At 43.9% G+C, this 20,652-nt stretch overlaps 3 protein-coding genes across 8 annotated transcripts in view; 1 reads left to right on the top strand and 2 right to left on the bottom strand.

Moving 5' to 3' along the window:
- LOC130406503 (large neutral amino acids transporter small subunit 4-like) overlaps nt 1–1,459 on the bottom strand; it is a 35,147-nt gene extending 33,688 nt beyond the window's left edge. Inside the window, exon 1 of the mRNA XM_056612122.1 lies at nt 1,290–1,459. The gene's annotated coding sequence lies outside the window, so the exon portion shown is untranslated. The remainder of the gene's footprint in view (nt 1–1,289) is intronic.
- LOC130406523 (transcription factor Adf-1-like) overlaps nt 1–20,652 on the top strand; it is a 243,911-nt gene that overhangs the window by 151,259 nt on the left and 72,000 nt on the right. The gene's annotated exons all lie outside the window — the stretch shown is intronic.
- Nucleotides 2,713–20,652, bottom strand: part of LOC130406500 (unconventional myosin-Ic-like) — a 78,717-nt gene continuing 60,777 nt past the window's right edge. For 5 of the 6 annotated variants that reach the window (XM_056612113.1, XM_056612115.1, XM_056612116.1 and 2 more), the window contains 22 exons: nt 20,436–20,509; nt 18,748–18,853; nt 17,719–17,799; nt 17,246–17,337; nt 15,892–15,986; nt 15,283–15,329; nt 14,974–15,054; nt 14,382–14,487; nt 13,687–13,804; nt 13,183–13,296; nt 12,867–12,943; nt 12,686–12,754; nt 11,772–11,856; nt 10,787–10,946; nt 10,044–10,127; nt 9,066–9,159; nt 8,879–8,934; nt 6,923–7,058; nt 6,249–6,319; nt 6,071–6,168; nt 5,704–5,803; nt 2,716–4,241 (listed from right to left, as the gene is read on the bottom strand). In XM_056612113.1, the coding sequence (XP_056468088.1) occupies nt 4,215–4,241; nt 5,704–5,803; nt 6,071–6,168; nt 6,249–6,319; nt 6,923–7,058; nt 8,879–8,934; nt 9,066–9,159; nt 10,044–10,127; nt 10,787–10,946; nt 11,772–11,856; nt 12,686–12,754; nt 12,867–12,943; nt 13,183–13,296; nt 13,687–13,804; nt 14,382–14,487; nt 14,974–15,054; nt 15,283–15,329; nt 15,892–15,986; nt 17,246–17,337; nt 17,719–17,799; nt 18,748–18,853; nt 20,436–20,509 (1,971 nt within the window). In that variant the 3' untranslated portion in view covers nt 2,716–4,214. Of the gene's footprint in view, nt 4,242–5,703; nt 5,804–6,070; nt 6,169–6,248; nt 6,320–6,922; nt 7,059–8,878; nt 8,935–9,065; nt 9,160–10,043; nt 10,128–10,786; nt 10,947–11,771; nt 11,857–12,685; nt 12,755–12,866; nt 12,944–13,182; nt 13,297–13,686; nt 13,805–14,381; nt 14,488–14,973; nt 15,055–15,282; nt 15,330–15,891; nt 15,987–17,245; nt 17,338–17,718; nt 17,800–18,747; nt 18,854–20,435; nt 20,510–20,652 lie in introns of all 6 variants that reach the window. The other variant, XM_056612118.1, reaches the window with a different exon arrangement.

Raw genomic sequence — 20,652 nt, 5'->3', positions numbered from 1 at the left:
GGGTGTGTGTCTGTGCCGTAAAGCATTTTCGAAACTACAATCTGACTACATTTTCGAGGATACTTCCGCTGCGTCACATCCGGAATGTCCCGGTCCGAGCAGATCAAGTTGCATATGCGCTTTTTCACTGTAGAGGCGACATGGGAAAATGACACACCCACCAATCGACCCAGAAATGGATGCAGAACCATCAGCATAACTCTCAACCTGCATACTTAATGTAATTTTGGCTAAAAAAGTTGCATAGTGTGCCTTTAAGTGGGCCAAACTGGGAAGTCGGAACACCAATTGAGGAGAAAACATTAAGTGTAATGGCCAACATATGCTTTGGAAATAGGGGTCGCTGTCATGGTTTCTTCGTTCTCCTAATGACGTGCAGAAGGGGAAGTTCTCCCAAACACACAACAGCTGAGAGACCCAGGAGCGTGCCAGCAGCAGACTGCGCACTAGAGACGGACGGCTCGCCCTCTGTGTGTCTGATGGGTGGACCCTTTATCCGTGGGCTTCTTCTATTGGTCGAAAGTGACATGGCTCTTGGAATTGCTGCACGTGAGCATATGTTCCAGCCGGTTCGAACCAGTGCGGCGCGATATGCTCGCTCTGGCCTCTCTCTGCTCTCGGACCCGCGGCTCCGCGTCCACGCGCTCTCGAGGATGCCAATTAATTAATTTAACGTGCGCGTCATTTTAGATTGACAACATGTCACAATAGGGGTGTATAGCACAACACCGGGCCCACGGGTCATGTCAAGATCGACCTGAACCAATGAGATAATATTCCTCTGGCTTAAATCATTAACCTATTCATATAGCCTGCAATGATAGTCGAGAAATTAATAAAGATTTGGTAAGTGATATAACGGGTCTTGTCAACCTTTTGCCTAACACGCATTACGCATTATGTTATCATTGTGATCAGCTGCTCTATTCTGCATGAACAGGGTGAGGGTAAGTGGATCCCTGGACTGGTTATCGGTGTTGAATGTATAGTAGGCTAATAGTAGGAAGAACAATGAATATCCATACTGTTAGCCTACTCGACAGGACTGAATCAAAAATAAATAAAAATACGAGTCACGAGTGAATTGGTGCACTTCTTCACAATAACACAAATGTCACATTCCTTTATACTTAATAATTCTGATTTGAAGATCAAACAATGTGAAATGGTGTGGATCACTATAGCCTATCAGAACGCCTCAGTGAATGTTATTTAACTTAATGCGCTGCCTTGCATAACGGCTCCCACACAGAGAGGTTTGAGAGCATCCTTCAGCTGGAGGAACCTACCTGAGATCCTTAAACCCGAGGACACTCGCGAGGGTCTCTCACCACGGAGTGACTGTGTCCGTTGAAGACCTGGGGTTCACCGTCGAAGGAGTAACACATGAACAGTGGTGGATTTAGTCGTGCAGGTGGTGCCTTGATTCTCGGCATCGATCCATATTCTTCCTGCATCAGCGTTCCTGTTTCTTTTTATACATCGGAGAGGACCGACCGCACAAACAAGCATGCGCTGTCATTGGCCAGCCGCTGAGCTAGAGACGCGTTCGACCAATCAGCGAGCGGCGAAATGGTTAAATAAATAATAAAAGGTAAGGAGAAAAACAGTCGAGTAACGTTTGAAACAAAGAAGATAGTTAACATAACAGGTTAGGAGATAATCTCTAAAGGTACAATTAGTTTGGTCAGACACAAAACCTAGTAAAAACACAACATGTGGCCTGGTACACAATTAGTAAACACAGTGCGTTATAAAAGATGGCAGAACAGTACAGTGCTGCTAAATGCATGGTCAATATTTTACACTAGGCCCAAATAAGCACTTAATACACAGTCTTAGATTTATAAAATAATGCTGAGGAATTGAATCCTATCTATTGCATAGCAGTGTGCAGTCTACAGAATAGTAAAGCTGTGTTCATGAATGTGTTAGATGAGCGTCAGTTTCTCAACAAATGCAAGAGAGGAACAAAAAGAACATGGTAAGGAACAAGCTTGTACTTCCAGGAAATAAAGGTGGGCCATATGCAGAGAGCAGACCCTGCATGAGACCCACTGAAGATGAAAACATCCTGAAGTTTAGGCTGAGGGAGGCGCTTAGTGGAGAGAGGAAGAACTACATAAAACACGTTCCCCCGACTCACGTGGTTCCATCAAACCACATTCAACACTTTGAACGGATTATTTGCCACTGCATTATTACCCTTTTTACAATAAGCATGAAAAGACAAGCGAAGTGTTTCATCCACTTGTAAACACCTTTACAGCCTGTGAAGTGAATCTGATTTAGGTCTCCATGGTCTTCTTCAACAGACAACATGAATGCCTGTTTACCGTTTATTTTTACACTTTATTTGTCAAATATATCATGGTCTTATTTATTAGAGAGCTGACATCACTATACATTGGTTGGTGCGTACAGTAATTCAGAAAGAAAACAGCACATGTGCTTCAGTAAATTAATAGATACACAACCTAAGATTGTTTTTAATAGTAAAGCTGACATTTTTGAGCCATAACAGTCAGATTAAATAATCAGGGTATTCAACTCACACAGATTGGAGTATGATGCTGGAAGTGAAAATTGTTACAACGTCCTATTACACAACTTGCGGAGCTTTGGCAGTATAGTACCCCCCGCCCCCCCCCAATTCTCTCAAACACACACACACACACACACACACACACACACACACACACACACACACACACACACACACACACACACACACACACACACACACACACAGGTCATTTCATAATCAAAAATCTCTTTGCACGTTCTTCACTATTAAACCAAATCGACCTGCATTTTGCATCTCTTAAGAAAACCCCACATCATACACAGAATCACTGTAAATCAAAAGCCAAGAAGTCACTTCTTTGGCTTTTAGCATGCGAGTGCAGGTTCTACTGTGCCAATCTCAACCCAGGACCCCAGAGGTGGAGGGGTTCATAACCGCTTCTATTAGCATCACAACTATTTAGAAAATCAATTCTATTTTATTTCAACAAAAGCTCTTCGGAATCGTCTGCACAAGGCTTGTGAGGCGAAGGGTGGGGGGGGGGTGTACAACGAAGGAAGGCATGGGTACGACAAGGAGTTATTTTACCAGGACAAGATTGTAACTCAACGAAAGTGTTCAGGGGACGATGTAGCTGTAGCGCACGACAGACGCAATAGGCGTTGTACGCCATGTAAAGCGTTGATCTGCTTTGTGGTCTGCTCCCTCCCCTGGCTCCTCGGCCCGCTGAGATTCTGTTTCCCGTCAGATTCAGCACTTAGTGTCACAGTTTACAATTGACCAAGAACTAAGTTAACATGGACCAAGCCACGCTCAAAAGGCACATTTGGCAACAAGTCAACACATTCTCATCTTTTCATCTTTTCCTTTTCCTTCTCAGACGTTCTCTCACACGTTCCTCACATCCGTTGGTCTCCTAAGCATCCGTGGTATGCTGTTGCTCTATCTCAATTTGTTCTACGTACAGGGTCTTTCACTTGAAGCATATTCAGGATTACATCAGAAAATGCATACTACTGTGATAGTACATAGTCACAGTTTTGGTTTTAGGGCCCTTCTATTTCTCCAACCCCTCACTGTATAGATGAGCACATCATGGGATAGTATGACGTTGGCCTCCTAAAGCTTGATTTATTCTGTTTCCCGCAGCCTACATACTATCAGCTCTGTCTCCTACTACTGCCAGGGAACAGGCTCTGTCATTAAACGAGTGTCAGAAAGGGGCAAACAAGCTGGTAAAGCAGTCCAAAGGAAAGGAAAAGGAAAGGAGAAGGAAAGAGCAACAGGCTACTTAGTAACACATTTTACCCCCTCAAACCAGACGAGACGCCATTACCTTCCCCAATTGGTTTCCACAGTCATTCCCATAGTTAGGATGCTACAAAAGCGCAAGGAAATGTCACCGAAATAGGTTATTGCTCGGCTTCATATATATATATACATATATAAGTGTATTATTTATAAAAATCAGAAACTCAAAACAGAATCAGTATTAATACCCAAAATAACCCCCAAAAAATAAACATAAATATATCAATTCGTTTTACGGAGCTTTTGTTTTCATGTCGTTGAAAGCTGTCGTTTCATTGGCTAAGGCAGAGCGGTCACTGCGTTCACGTGATTGGTGGATCAAAAAGGCTAGGGGAGTGGGCGTGTTCCCTCCAGAGTGGGTTTGTCCCCGAAGCGATCATCTGGAGTTGAGTCTGGGAGCGGTCTGAAAATCAAGAGGTCAAGAGGTCACTGTGGATACACACTTTATCTGGAGTCTGTTTTTACCTTTTCTATTAATTTCAATTTGGTAATTTACACACCAAATCAATAAAAAATAAATACAAATTCCAATATTCCAACATACATTCTTACAATCATACAATCTTCCATTTATCAGCTTTCCTAAAGTGACTTAAAAATAGTATTTTTTTTATTCAGTATTTGATCTTCCTAACTCATTGCTTCACTTGTCTTGGTCTTATAAATAAGTCTCTTTATGGAGTTTGTAGTTGCCTTTAATACAAACATAATACCCATTGGCAAATGTAAACAGCCCCAAAAGAGCAAAACAAGAGATTGTTACGTTTCTGACTATAATGTTCAGCTGTGATAAACACTAGGTGATTACCTGTTCATTACAATTATCGTTTAATCTCCTATGGGGTTCACATAGGTGAGGTACAAACTCAAAGCCAATACTTGTTTCTTATGATAGCCCTTAATCACAAAGGAGTAGTAGTAGAGCTAAACACAGGTAGCCTGGCTATTGCCGGACCAGGCTCAATCGTAGATTGCACGTTGGTCTGGGGAGGCTGCTGTCATTTTCTTCAGCACAAGAGGCGTGATAGAGTAGTTCAAACGACTCTGTACGCAATTGGTTGCTTGCCGTCGCTTCCCTGTTGTCATTGTGTTAAACCATCCAGTAGCCAGGAGGAAAAGCCAGCTTGGTGATTGGCTCCCGCAAAAACGTATCGGAAGCAGAAAGAAACTTAAAGCTCTTCTCCAGACCCTTATTTAGGGTGAATTCAAATCACCGGCAGAATGGGCTGGGGATACCCAGTCTAAAACACAGGTGTATCTTACAATGTTTACTAGTGCCCAGAGACATATTTACATAGACGCCATATTTACTGCCTCAACCCATTGCTGGGGTAAATCGACGTCACAGCCATATTGGGGAGGGCACGACCATCCTGCAGACTGACTCAAGCGAACAGGGAGCTGGGGTTGGCTGAATTCAAAGCACTAGAAAATGTACAGTTGTCAACCAATTTCATGAGTCGTTCTTAATTCATATTGAATCATAACATGTATTTATTTACATTTACTATATTTCTAGTTTAATGTACCAGTGCTTTTTATTTATAAACATGGAAGCTCCCCCGCTTACTTGTAGTTCTTTCCAGGTCAGTCTTAGCCCTTCAAAACGTTCCATTTGGGCGTCTCAGTGTAGTGCTTCATGGCCTACAGGCCTAGAGTTAACCTTAAGGAGTGGCACCTCTCTAAGCCCCTGCTCATACAGCTCTGGGATAAACTCCTATTTGGGGTTTCTACATATTCTTAAAGGATACGAGGATATAGGTCACACTTCTTCTCAGGTATTATATCAGGACAAGAGATAAAGACGTTTTAGTGTATCTAGGTCAATCAACTAACCCCAATCAACCACAAGTCGGTGTACTCACCACAGCCAAGTGGCCGTTCTTGGCCTTGGCCACCAGCAACTCCGACCCAGGAGTGAAGTCGATCACTCCTTCTTTGCCCTGACTTAGGGCAAAGGTGATGCTGAACCCGACACAGGACACATGTTAGACAGTTGAGTGAAAAGAGGGGAACACAGCTTTCTGCAACACTGTGTGTGTATTCTGTGGTGAATAATTGGTGGACAGGGATGTGTAAGAATGTATGACATTTTCCATGTATTTGCATATATTAAGGCCCATGTCCCTGATAAGCTTCATTAAACAGTTGAATCCTAGGCGACACAAAAAGGCCACGCACAATTTCAAAATGCATGCAAACGCACAAGCAGACACTCGCAGTGGTCCTCACCTGCCCTGGTTGATGTTGACGTTGTCGGCTTTCTCGCCACAGATGGCCACTTTGGTAAGGGTCTCGATCACATGATCACTCTGCAGCACCACGTCCCCCTAGGAGAGCAGAACAGCTCTGTCAATGCTCTGCTCTCCCTCGAGTGTTAGTGTTATTGTTAATGTGTGCCCCGCCTCACCTTCTGCTTATTGTCAGTGCTCGGGACGTGCAGAACAAACACACCGTCGCTCAGGGAGCTCACCGAGATCCCTGAGACACAGACATGGAGAAGGTTGAGGACCTCTGGCTGCTAGTCGGACTGGAGGGAGGTTCTCAACCTGTTAGCCCTAACCCTAACACCTAACCCTAACCCCAACCCCAACCCCTACCCACCTGAGACACAGAGAGATGGAGGGTTGAGAACCTCCAGACTCAAACTGGAGGGAGGCTCAAACCAAACAGGAACACTGCCCAACTGTCCTTTAATATATATTATACATTATGACTGCAAATATAACACTTATACTACCTTTTTTATTCATATTGTGGCAGACGGCAGGGAGGGGTAGTAATTAAAGGGAGATGTCTGGCAACCTGCGGGCTCCACCCCCAAGCCTTACATGGACTTCCTCCCCTAAACGATGCAAGCCTGAGGATCATTAAGCAGGGTTGCTTAATGATCCTTTGACTTTGAACTTTGAACTGATCTCTGTGTTGTGTGGTTTTACTGTTCAACTTGGTAGTGTGGAAACCCCACACCCACGAGCCTGCTACAATATATTGTGCTATTATTCGACTGAATAAAGTACCCATCCATCCACCCATCATAACTAGCCAGATGTTAATCTCTATTGGCTGTGGTTGACCTCTGACCTTTCAGAGCTCCGTACTCGATGCGCTGCTTCATCTTGCCCTCCTCCACGATGACGATGCTGTCGCCGGTCAGCAGCAGCTGGCGGGGCCGCGCCCGGTATCCATTACGGTCGTACTTAGTCACAGGCACCGCATACTGTGTGTGTGTGTGTGTGTGTGTGTGTGTGTGTGTGTGTGTGTGTGTGTGTGTGTGTGTGTGTGTGTGTGTGTGTGTGTGTGTGTGTGTGTGTGTGTGTGTGTGTGTGAGAGAGAGAGAGAGAGAGAGATCAATCAATTGAACTCCATTTCAACTATCTTATAGCGATGGGTTTAACATGGAGATGAACATCGTACAAATAAATGTTTTATAATCTTTAAAAGCAGTAGACTAGCAGTGTCCGAACAAAATTCCCTTCCATATAATTCATGAAAGGATTTGGCCAGATAGTTTTGCCGCCCGTATTTCTGGAGAGCCGCTCATCCAAACCACTTCCCAATCAATTAGCCAATTACCCTACACTTCCTCTGTTCCACAGCAGGACGCCCGCCGAGTGGGGAGGGGACAGGATGAACGGGTGTCGGGCGGTATCTAGGCTCTGTCTCAATTCAGCATGCATCCTTCGAAGGCTGCATTCGAAGGCCGTTTGCATCACTGTAACGCGTCAAGGCTGTCCCATTTCGAAGGCTCCTTCAAATGCGGTCGACAAATGCAGCCTTCTTTTTCTGGATTTGAAGGATCCACCGGCTGCATCCTTCACGGCGCAACGTATCCCAAGATTCATTGCCCGTTGGATTTTTTCTGAAATTGCGTCGGAGCGAGGGGAAGTGGCAGTTGCAGCAAATGACATATTTAATGACAAAACTTTGTAAAAACATTTTTTTATATTAAAATAAAGTTGGCACTATTTTAAATGTGTAACTTTATTGTCAAAGTTCAACGACATTAACACGAGCCATATAACGTTAAACTAATTAATGTTATCTTTTATATAATTATTAGCTCCGCTGGTCTGGACACGTCACCCCTTGTATTCTTCTGATTGGTCGTAGTGTTATCCAATTGGGTGCAGTGATATTTTCAAATGCATGCTTGGTGCTGCCCCTCGAGTTGGGCCATTTTCCTTACTCGTTGCCAGACACTACAGCTTTTTAGATGTGGGTCTGGATATCCAGGCTAGAGTACTTTAACTAATCCTTTAGGGAAATAGTTAATGTCACAGGCGCTCTGATCAAAGGTAGAAAAGGAAGAAAAACAAATAAAAGTTAGAACCATAATGTCTAGAAATGAAATACGCAAGACAAATATCAACACATTACTACGCAAAGACAATATCGAAATAATATCGAAAGATATTAGATATGCCTGGATACAAAATTGTATATTATACTGTACATTAAGGAGCTATTCCCCGGGTTGTTTTTGTGTCCAGACCAGATATAACTGCTCCATATTTCTCCTCCGCCGTCCAGTTTGAACCGCAGCTGTCAGGGTTGCTAGGTGACAGAAGCGGCGCGTCGTCACGCAAGGTAAAGGATGTTAACGGCTTGTCACACAAACTTGAAATGCTCCGTAGGCCAGACCGTGTCATTCAAAAAAACGTTTGTTCAGCCTTTGGTCCAGCCTTCACGGTCTACTTAGGCCACACCTTCATAGACCGCGTCCTTCGAAGGATGCGTCCCCTGAATTGAGACACAGCCCTAGTGTTTCACCAGGAGCGGGAGCCATAACGCAAGGTTACATTTAAATTTGTCTTTAAGAAGGCTTTTTCATTATCCGCTGCTGAGGAGTACAGAGACTCAGAACTTTTGTGATTAGCATTTCAGTTTGTTGGGCTAATCCTAACTCTGTTGTTGTTAGTAAGTAGTCGTTCATGCTGGTTTTGTAATTTCCATATACGTCACAATGTGGGCGGAGGTAATGCTGCCTATATAGAGGAAGCAGGTGGTTGAGCTGTTTGTGAATGTCAAACTGTTCACCTTCATCTTCTCAGTGCCCAGAGCTTGCAGCGCCTTGGGGTTGATCTCCTCTCCATCTAAGTCAAAAAGAGATTTGTGTTTCAACATACTGCTTCTACATCCATTTATCTAGAGGGTATGCAGAGGAGGTCATAGAAGGAGAGCAAAAACTGAATGGGAAGAGAGAGCGTAGTGGGGGTCTGCGTACTGAGCCTGGTGCTGACGAACAGCTTGGGGACACTCTGGGGATAGTTGTCCTTCTTGTCCTTGAAGAGCTCACTGGCCACAGTCTTCTGCTCCATCTGGTCACACACATCGAGAATCCCCTCACATCATCAACACTATTACACAGATATTAATACTCTGTTGATGTTTGTAAATATGTGGTTGTGTTTTGTTCTCATATGATAGTGTAATTGTTATTTGGGCTTGATTTGCAGTCAATTTCTGTGTGTAGAATTAAGTAGCATCTCGGGGAACAGACCTGGCAGAATTGAATATAAAATGCATACTTATGGTCTAAGTAGTCTGCAACCTTAGCCTGAGCCCTCTATATCTAAATAGGCTATATTTAAGCAGCCTCTTTTGTAAATCCTTTTTAGCAGCCTTGTGTAGGAGAGTTATAATGAGCCAAGTTTTACATGAAATGTGCCAAACACACTAGGTTATACTATGTGACCGAGAAGTTAAACCCTATCTCTGACACGGACATCAGCCACTGGCCAGATGGAGCTCCCGACGTCCAAACACCTTGGGGTTATACTGATGAGTGGGAATAATGGGGATTCACAGACGTTTGAATCCAAGGGTAAAGTTGAGGGGGATTTTGTGGGTATGCATTCTTTAATACGGCCATGTTTTCAAGTCGTCTTTTGAGGTTGTTTCTCTGTTCGATAACCAAACTGTTTCGATACAACTACACACCGTAAAGTAACCCATATTCACCTACCGCAGTGCAAGTTAATATTGTTTTGTAGGGCAGACTGCTATGAATATTAATGTTCTATGCATATAATGCAGATAGGGATAATTATAGGTCTATGAATATGGTTAACCACTATTGAGGCAGTAAGAGGACTGTGTGTTAAGAAAAGTTAATGGGCTATAAAGTAGACTGGACATTTAAGTATTTTTCATGTGAATTGTACATGATATATATATTAAAGTGTTCTGCCCCTGGTGGTACCTGGTGCTTCCACTCTGGGCTGATCTTCTTGCAGTAAGTCCAAACCATGTTCTGCATGCACATCTTGCGCAGGTGTTCTGAGGCCTGGAGAGAGAGAGTAGGCTTAGCATCACAAGGTCCTGTCCCACTAGGAAACTAAGGGAGATAAAGGACTCCTAATGAAGTCTTAATACACCCTTCTTCCATCACACTAGTTGTTCCTGTGCTTTAAGATGTGAGGTGAAAGTTAGGCATTGAATGCAAAGCAATCATTAGTGTATTGTCACCAAGGTAAGAACAACGAATCAAAGCAGTTCATTCACCATTAACCTTGTGTTGAAAACATAAACATTTATAATATTGGTTGCATCAAGGGTGTGTTTGGTCTGTTTTCGTGATAAGCCAATCCATTGTCATTGCCACCATGTGGTACTTGGTTAAAAAATATATTCCTAATTTGTGTATGTGTGTGATTGTGGGCGTCTCTGTGTGTGTGTGTGTGTGTGTGTGTGTGTGTGTGTGTGTGTGTGTGTGTGTGTGTGTGTGTGTGTGTGTGTGTGTGTGTGTGTGTGTGTGTGTGTGTGTGTGTGTGTGTGTGTGTGTGTGTGTGTGTGTGTGCCTGTGTATGTGCATGTTTGTGCGCACGTGCACGTACGTGCTTGCGTGTGCATATGCCTGTGTGTGCCCATGTGTATCTTTGTGTGTGCCTGTGTGCCTGTGTGCATGCATGCGTGTGTGCGCTTGTGCGCGTGTGTGGAGCTGGCCTCGGTGAGAGCCGGCGGGGGCGTTGGCCAGCTCTTGTCCAGGACGTTCTTGGGAGCGTTGCGGTGGAGGTTCATCAGGAAGGCGTAGCGGACGTAATCCAGGAAGTACTCGTTCTGGGGACAGCGCTCCTGGTGGCGGTAGATGAAGCCCCTGATGAATCTGAGGGGAGAAGGAGAGAGATCAATGAATACACAAAAACAACCCGGGGAATAGCTCCTTAATGTACAGTATAATATACAATTTTGTATCCAGGCTTATCTTTCGATATTATTTCGATATTGTCTTTACGTAGTAATGTGTTGATATTTGTCTTGCGTATTTAATTTCTAAACATTATGGTTCTAACTTTTATTCGTTTTTCTTCCTTTTCTACCTTTGATCAGAGCGCCTGTGACATTAACTATTTCCCTAAAGGATTAGTTAAATTACTCTAGCCTGGATATCCAGCCCCATATCTAAAAAGCTGTAGTGTCTGGCAACGAGTAAGGAAAATGGCCCAACTCGAGGGGCAGCACCAAGCATGCATTTGAAAATATCACTGCACTGCACAGGTGTGAGTGTGATTAGCCCTTACAATCCGTTTTGAAAATCTGCGTCTTCTGACATCCCTAGTGGGCGTGTTCACCTAGATGTGTGCTCGATAGATGAGCAACGTTTTTCAAAGATTTCAAAACGGGTTGTAAGGGCTAATCACACTCACACCTGGTGGTATAATACGTCCCCTTTAAATCATATATCATATAAAATAGTTCCCATTTTCCATGAGTAATACAGTTTGGAAGAAAACGATCTTCACGAATCCTTTGTCAAATCTTCTCGTCAAATTTGTCTACTTTCATCCATGACAGACCGATGGAGAAGTGAAGTTATGGTTAAAACCTGCCCCCTGCTGGTGACCTCCAGAACACTTCCTCTCTCTCTACCTGCGGATGTTTAAAGCCTGCCCGCTGCTGATGAAATACAGAACACCTCCTCTCTCTTTACCTGCGAATGGTGTCGGATGCTTTCCTCCGGCACTGAGCCCTCCTCCTGGCCAGGATCCCCCTCCACCACGCCTCGATCCGAATGGCTGCAGGCCGGACCAGACATTTCCATTAAGGGAATTTTGCTGACGCTTTTATCCAAAGCGCCTTGAACCATTCATTCACTCATTCACACACCATCGGTGGAGTCAACCACGCAGGGCAACAGCCAGCTCGTCAGGAGCCGTCAAGGTGAGACGTCTTACTCAGGGACACCTCGACACTCGAGCCGGGGATCGAACTCAACCCACTCTACCTCCTGAGCTACTGCCGCCCGTAGCCCTCATCATGCTACTCTCCCCCTAACTAATCACTCATCATGCTTCACTCACCAACCCTGTCATGCACATAGGCCTTTGAATAGCTTATTATTTAACTAAATGGTGAATGGTCATTTATGTCCCAGACATTTAATTACAAAACATCATCAATCACAAACACACAAAACACACTCACATAACAGCAACTGACGTTTAATGCCCTTGATACAATAGTGAGATATTATACAGTTATGTCATGAATATAATTGGTTGTGTGACCCTAACTGTCATGAAGATAAAAGTGTTTTCAGAGATTCAATCATCATCCACATCTAATCCGCCCTGTCAGATAAATCGGTCCCGTGCTACGTTGTATCTTATCTTTCGTAAATTGATTTACTTTTAGAAGACTCAACCTTTACAGCCGAGGTTGGCTAAATTAAATCTACAACATCAATCAACAATGACACTAAATCCAGTAAAAGGGGATATACACTGGAACAACGCTAGACTCAGGGCCCTATGTGGACAGGCAGCTATTCTTTGTTCATGACCTCCTCCATCACTTCTTCATAACAGGCACCATGTTGTGGTCATGAGGCAGAAAGGGACTCACCTGAGCGCCTGAGTTTTTGGTACTTGGTCTTCTGAATGTAGCCTTTCCATCCAGCCTGCAGCTTGGTGGCTGGAGGTAGGGAGGGAGGAGAGACAACGAGATAGTCAGGAACAGACATATAGCCGCTGTTCTAAGTTTTACAGGGTAAAACTCCGTTGATGCACGCGGTGTTAGTTCTCACCCAGGCTCTGTTTCCTGGTCTCCAGGGCGTCCTCAGTGGCAAACAGGGTTTTGGGGAAACGGATGAAGATCTTTGATCTGCAGTAGAGAATTAGATCCACAATAAGGTTGATTATCTAACCGTCTAGGACCGTCTTTCTACCCTTACCATTCAAGTTCCCTGATTGGCTTTCTGCACAGTTCTATCACTGTTGCTAACAATCCACTTGTTGTGTAGTGAAGTCACTTAGTGCGGTATAGTGAAGTGAGTCTCCAGTACTAATATTTCTGAATGGGATCTTCACATGGTTGAGTTTGTATGCGTACGTGTGTCCTACCTGCCCATCTTGTACTCCTCAGGCTTGTATCCCAGGTGTTTCACCAGGGTGGACACGCCCTCAGGTAGTTTGCCCTGCCAGTTGGGCCATGTGTCGGGACACAGGGATTTATACCTAAATACAACGCACACCCAAACACACACACAAACACACACACAAAGTTTAACTTGAGAGCAATTAAAATGCAATAATTCAACATAATCCAATATTTTTGTAACGTGTAGTTTTGTGAATTTGGCTTTGGCGCATGGAACTACTATTGTTGGCTTTTATTTGAGTGAGAGAGTGAGTGAGTGAGGGGCGTGAGTGAGGTAGGTGAGTGAGTGAGTGAGTGAGTGAGTGAGTGAGTGAGTGAGTGAGTGAGTGAGTGAGTGAGTGAGTGAGTGAGTGAGTGAGTGAGTGAGTGAGTGAGTGAGTGAGTGAGTGAGTGAGTGAGTGAGTGAGTGAGTGAGTGAGTGAGTGAGTGGAGTAAGTGAGTACTCCAGCTGAGGGGAGGCCTCCCACCTCTGCAGGAAGATCTCGTAGCGGCGCCGGTAGGCGAAGCCGGCCCTCCGGACGCGGAGGTTCTCCATCAGGCCCAGGTACTTGACCTGGTGGCGGATCAGGACCTCATCAAACCGACCTGGGGAGATCAGAGTGTTAACAGAGGAGCTAGAGGGCTAACGGACTAACAAAAAAAATATCTAGATAGGGGGAGGACCGAAAATGATGTGAATCTAGCGGGAGAAAAACAAAGGATCGGTCAGAAATGCCAGGCAGCTGGCTGTGGGAGTGACGACCACAGAGAGACGGATTGAAACCAACAAAGATTGACTGTCTAGGCCCAACAAAGGCCGGCTGGATAGACTGGTCAACACTGTAACCATTGATGAGGCCGTCTCAACCCTTTGTTTTGCGTGCAATAACTTACACTGAATGTAAACATTGGAATCATGGTGTACGCGAGATTATAGAAATTTCTTTGTTTTATTCCAGAACAAACCAAAAATGACTCCAATCCAATTATGTACAGTAGGACATCACTATACAAGAATGAGATAACATTCTGTAGGTGAAGGAAATTATATAAGATGTCACTGTCACCAATTTGACCGGCATATCTCAATATAATTTGTTTAAGAAAAACTTTGTGGAACAAACCGTTTGGTTTTACCCCATTTAACAAGCCAGAGAGAGGATAGGAGGCGTTCTGCGGGTACCTGCTTGTTTGGAGTCGTTGGGCTTGATGCAGCGCACGTACGACGGCTCCTTGGACATCAGGATCTCCATGAGCTTCGCCAGGCTGGACTTGAACTGGGTGGCGGCCTGTACCGCGGAGACACAGCGGAGAGAGGAGAGAGGAGAATGAGGATCCGTGGAATACCCCACCGGTAGGGGAAAGAGAGACACAGCAACAGGTCAGGAGCAGAGATGTGGATGGAGACGGAGGAAAAGAGAGATGAGAGGAGAAGAGAGAGCTGGGAGGGGACAGCACTGATCCTATCTTCAGGAGAGAGACTGTGAACCGCTCCTTGACTGGGACAGCCCAGTCATGCTCTCGCCTTTCTACATGCGTGTGTGTTTGTGCCAATGTGGGCGTGTTTGTCCATGAGGGCATTCCTTGGCAAGCGTGTGTGTGTGTGTGTTGATGTGTGTGTGTGGGGGGGGTTCTGTTGAGTATCCCGTCACACGGCCCACGGGCAGAATGGAAAATACCCCACCAGAAAAGATGCCAGTGTTTGTGTCACCGTGAGAAACATAAGGAGGAACATTAGGCAGGGGAGAGACGTGGGACAACACAACACATCTCACTGTGTCGGGCCGCTTCTTGTCTGTCAGCTCCTCCCGGTCGAAGCACTGGGTGAGGATCTTGTTCTCTGACATGCACATCACCTGAACACACACACACACACACACACACACACACACACACACACACACACACACACACACACACACACACACACACACACACACACACACACACACACACACACACACACACACACATTATATTATATAGCCACAGCCCGGTTCTCAATTTTGTTAAATGTGCAAAGAGTGTACAAAAAACAAATTGCATTCAAACACAACTTTGAAGGAAATGTTTAATTTTCATACTTCTTTCAGGTTCCTGTACAGTAGGTCATTATTCTTGTCCAAAAATCCTACAAAAAAAATGATACAGCGTAAATTTAGAAGTGAGCATTGACCGTGTGGAATTTAAAGGACGAGATATTAGAGGAGAAAGTCAGCGCATTATCAGAAGGTCACAGAAGATACACACATTCTACCAAAGGTACAACTTCACAACTCACAAAAGACCATAAAGCTATCAACTAATAATATTATACTAATTACATGTTGTAAGTCCTTGCACTTAATGCACACACTTATTGTATGTTGTACTAAGTTATAGTACTTAGCATTGTGTAGCGTCTTATTCTGCTATCTTTGTAGTATTCGGGGAATGAGTTAACATAGTGATTATTAGTGCTTGGCACTTGGTTCTATGAACATCCCTACTGTCGATATATTGTTGTTTCTATTTCTTATGAAAAATGTACTTCTTGTAAGTCGCTTTGGATAAAAGCGTCTGCTAAATGCCCTAAATGTAAATGTAACATAACATATAATTTAATTTGACATATTTTGTTTAGCGACCCCTCTCCAGTAATTTAACAGCGTTAAACATGGTCAGAAACCATGAAGCCTCATCTCATGCCTCACCTTTGACGTTGTAGTTGACGTCTCCGGCGTAGTGCAGCAGCCTGAACTCCTCCCGGCCCATCAGTTTACGGGTCTTAGTGTCCGCCAGTTTGTGACTGTGGATCCACACACACATAGATTATTAAGATTAACTGATTCACAAATGCATTTTTTTATGAAATGTAGAACTGGCTTCCATTGACCCTTTTCATGTGACGGCAGTTTAACAGTGAAAACATGGCCCGTTTCTCAATTCGTAGCACACGTACTACGGACTCGATGACTTGCTAGCACGTACTTGGCAAGTCTGTACTTCAAGCACATACTTGCGAGCACGCGAGTACGTACCTGCAATTGGAACAGCAGCGGACTCGATGACGTCACCACCTCTGCTCGTCCGTTAACTGTGCTACGGCCTCATTTAGGCATATACTACTGAACAATATAAACAAATGATATAAAACAAAATCCCAGCCTCTTTCATTTTCAAATAGTATGTAAATATTCTGAATGAATAACAATTGAAAAGATATGAGTGTCCTGTCATGTGTATAAGCTATACACACACGACCTTACATATATATATTTATATATTATTATTATGATTATATTAGGCCTATATATTATATGATATAAATATATATATAAGTTAAGAGTAACTTAAGCTACAGTTGTAACTTGTGCGTCTTCTCCATATTGTCCGCCCTCGTACTGCTGCGAGTGCGAAATGCATCCTGGGATTTATAGCGGGAGCAAGCACACACGAGCCACCTCCGATGCATGCTCGGTGAAACGGCGATATCGAGCACGCATCCAGAATACTTCCGGGTTTTACGACAGTACTCGCTTGATGCGTGCTTCGAATTGGAACAGTGCTCGGGCAACGACTGATGACGTTTCACGAGTCCACGAGCACACGAGCACGCACAAGTACGCGAATTGAGAAACGGCAATGGTGTGAACACAGGTTCACCTCTTAACGATAACATCAGGTGTTTTTCATTAGTTACAGCTGCGTACTCATAAGTGTATCTTGACTAGGGTATCCATACTGGAGCCTCCCGTTAAATTAGGGGTAGCCAATCAGATCGGTTCATTGGTGGTGGATGAAATTTTCTGATGTGCTGATTGCAGGCCTGGGACGGCCACAGATACACAATCTTGTTATTATTTTTGTCTGGGCATTTGATTTATGGATTGTTGTAGGAATGAAAAGGGAATTTCAACAAATCTTCTTCTCAAATAAATGTCCCTACCCCGGTTTTAACCAGTCTGTCTACCAGTGGGTCCATTCTGGAAACACTTGTCCTGGGAGGGGAGGCGAATCAGAGGAGAGGCGTATCTGGGGGGGGGATCAGAGGGGGGTGTTACCTACGTCACAAAGTGGGGGTGACTCCCGACCGTGTCCTCCAGCTTCTCCAGGAAGGTGATGTCACTGGCGTCCCCGGGCCGCAGACACTCCTCGTCCTGTCAGAGAGAAGGGTAATGTCATCATGTTTAACCACGGGCCAACCATATCTTTTGGATGAATCCCATGACAATACTCAAACACGTGCACTAATGATGGTGCATTATGGGTATTGACGAATGCACTACCTAAGGAACCAGATTTTATCACTCAAATTTCAGACAACAATTTAAAAATGGTGACGCCCCCCAAATAAAGCACGATATACAGTACGAGTAGACCAATCAAACACAGCCAGAGACAGGAAGAAATTCATATCTAAACGGCTACTGTTGAACCATACTCGAAGAGATCAGTGAAAGAATGGGTTGTCTTAGTACCCCTTAGTGTAGGGGTCTGAGACCATGGAGAGACAGAGATATGACAGAGACGCAACACACCAGAATAGAGATGATGCCTTTGAACTTCTCCTCCACCAGGTCACAGATGATCTTGTTGTTGAAGTATTGCACCGGTTCCCACTGTAAAACAACAGATAATCCCAGTCAGTATCCAAGTGGACCCCATTCAACAAATAAATAATGCAGTAACCAATTCAACTAAGTTGTTTAACTCCACTAGTAGTAGTAGTCCAGTTTTTCAAACGCACACACACACACACACACACACACACACACACACACACAGGCACGCACGCAGGCACGCACGCGCACACAGAACTTGTACAGGGTTTCCAGTAAAGCTGTTTTGATAGACTAGTAGTGTGTCTGTGTGTGTGTAGTAGTACAGGAATACAGGACGTTGCACATATTTGAATATGTGAATGTGTGGAATCTGTGTGTGTGTGATAAAAACCATGCATCCATCCATTGTGGATGAGGAGCGATAGCTTAACGGTTTGAATTTCTATGGGCTGTTTGGCCTGATCCGGATCCGGTTGTCGCCGTCGGAAAACGAGAAACAGCGATTTATTTAAAAAGGTAGCGAAGAAAATGGAGGAACCCGGGGTAGTGCCAATGTAGTTACCCACTATAAGAAGTGTATCATCATCAACATGCATTAAGTACACACTACACTTCGATTTCACCCAAGGCTGAATTAAAAGTACATGCTTTTCTAAATGTTGGCCATTAAAAAGGTTGTAAAGTAAATCAATGTATTTTTCTTCCGACGTGTTTAGGATATTTTTTCATTCATTGCGCCGCAGCCGAACTGATGGGGGTATTCTCTAATATTATGAATCTCAAAGACTGCGTCTGGTTCTCCGACTCTCTGGTACTTCCACAACAAGTAAAGACTCGTAGTGGTGGTATTCTCGGCTATGGTTGAGAACGAATGGGGGGACAAGAATTTAGGCTGACTTTCTGAAGTCCAGTGTGTGTGTGTGTGTGTGTGTGTGTGTGTGTGTGTGTGTGTGTGTGTGTGTGTGTGTGTGTGTGTGTGTGTGCAGTAGTTGTGTGTGTGCTGACCGTGATGCCCTCAGCCTCGTACTCCTCCTGCTCAGACTTGAGGGTCAGTTCGATGAAGAGCTGCTGCAGCTTCTCGTTGCAGTAGTTGATGCAGAACTGCTCAAAGCTGTGGAGAGGAGGAGAGGGGCAGGGCCCAACGGGGGTCCCCCACAAAAGGACCCATAGCAGATTTTAAAGGGGTGATATCATGCTTCTTCGACTTTTCCCTTTGCATTAGACTGTTAATTGAGGTATGTATTCATGTTTTACGTCTGCTCAGCTAGAAAAATCAAAGTTCAAGCCAGGGAAAGTATTCGTGCCCACTGAGAACGCCCCTCAATATGTGCGTGAAACAGCTAGTTTGCTCTCAAACTTTACTTCTGTAGCAGTGTGACATCAGTGGGCAGTAGGGATGGGCAAAATGATTATTTTCCGGGAACTAGTTCTTTCAGTTCAGTTCACTATAACGATTTGTTTATTTGATTCGGTCGTTTTGATTCGTTCGTTACGTCAGATTGCATCTTAAAAAAATAAAAAATAATAATCATAATTTTTTATTTTTTTTTAATTGGTCATGGGTCCAGATAGGACCGTCAAGACCGCAGTCCGCCGTTTGGAGATACCTGCTATATAGTAATTTGAACGTCCCACCAATATTTATACCACTTGCTTACTCTCTATATTTCATTCATGGTTTTACATTTATAATTTTATTTTACTTTACATTTAATTCTTCATTGTTCAGGCATTACAGAACTTGCATGGTCATAAATAAAAAATACGAACTGCAGTTTCATTTCTTTGTTTGTTCTTAAATTGACGTAGAATGGAGCAAAGACTCCTGGGATTGGGAAATGCGTTTATCCAATAAACAGATGGAGGTCAAGTCTATTTTCGAAAAGATGTAGGGGGATATATGAGTGGCCCCACGTCGAATGGTATGACCCAAGATACGTCAGACAGAGAAAGCGCGCATATTCGACGGTACCGCCTTGTCATTGGTTTACCCAGGTGCCATTCCAACACCATTGCTACCTCTCATTGGCTGAATCTTTGAGGAAGTTGTAGACTCAATCAATATGAGTCACGGGGAGACGGAGCTCTGTTCGTTTGTATATTTTATTTACGTGACCATATGTTTGGTTTATGTTAAATAAAAAGAATCAAAGAACCAGTTCTTCTTGTTTTGGGGAACCAGTTCTTGTCGTTCACGTTCGGGATTCGTTCGTTGTAACGAATCAGTCGCGACCGACACATCCCTAGTGGGCAGTGCTGAAGTGCAGAAGTCCCGCCTCCCGGCTAACCGGAAATTTACTTCTCGGGGGTGTGGATTTTAACGACACACGTGCAAAGTGTTCAACCAATCAGAGCATACTGGGCTTCTCGGGAGGGGGGCCTTAAAGCGACATGATGCAAAAATGTTTTTGAAAGACGCTGTTGGTTTTGCAGAAATTAATATTGCGAGAATGATAACGGGTACTTCTGACATACAGGCAACCCTATTCTAGTAGAACCCCCAAATGCAATCATTAACCGTAAAAAAAAAATATCACCCCTTTTATCAAATCACTCTGTTCATAATGTTGTTCATAATTGTTTTTTTTTTGGGGGGGGAAAACAACTACAAAGCCCAATAGGGGGCAAGATTACACGTAGCATAAGGAACACCAACAATTTCATGTTCTTAACATTAATAATAATCACTTCACCTGTTATACTGGAAGACCTCAAAGCCATAGATGTCCAGCAGACCAATCACAGAGGAGTTTTTGTTTGATTCATCCTGAAGTGAACACAGAGGTACAAAAATAAGAAAGAAAAAGTTTAAACTAGTTTAACTGTACTCAAACTTTCTTATAAAATGTAACACCATGAAAAATGAACGCTGCTTAACTTGAAATAGCATGCCCGTCCACAAAAGGGCGC

Source organism: Gadus chalcogrammus, chromosome 16 (assembly GCF_026213295.1).
Source record: "Gadus chalcogrammus isolate NIFS_2021 chromosome 16, NIFS_Gcha_1.0, whole genome shotgun sequence".
Classification (NCBI taxonomy): Eukaryota; Metazoa; Chordata; class Actinopteri; order Gadiformes; family Gadidae; genus Gadus; species Gadus chalcogrammus.
This window is presented reverse-complemented; position numbering and strand designations above follow the sequence as displayed.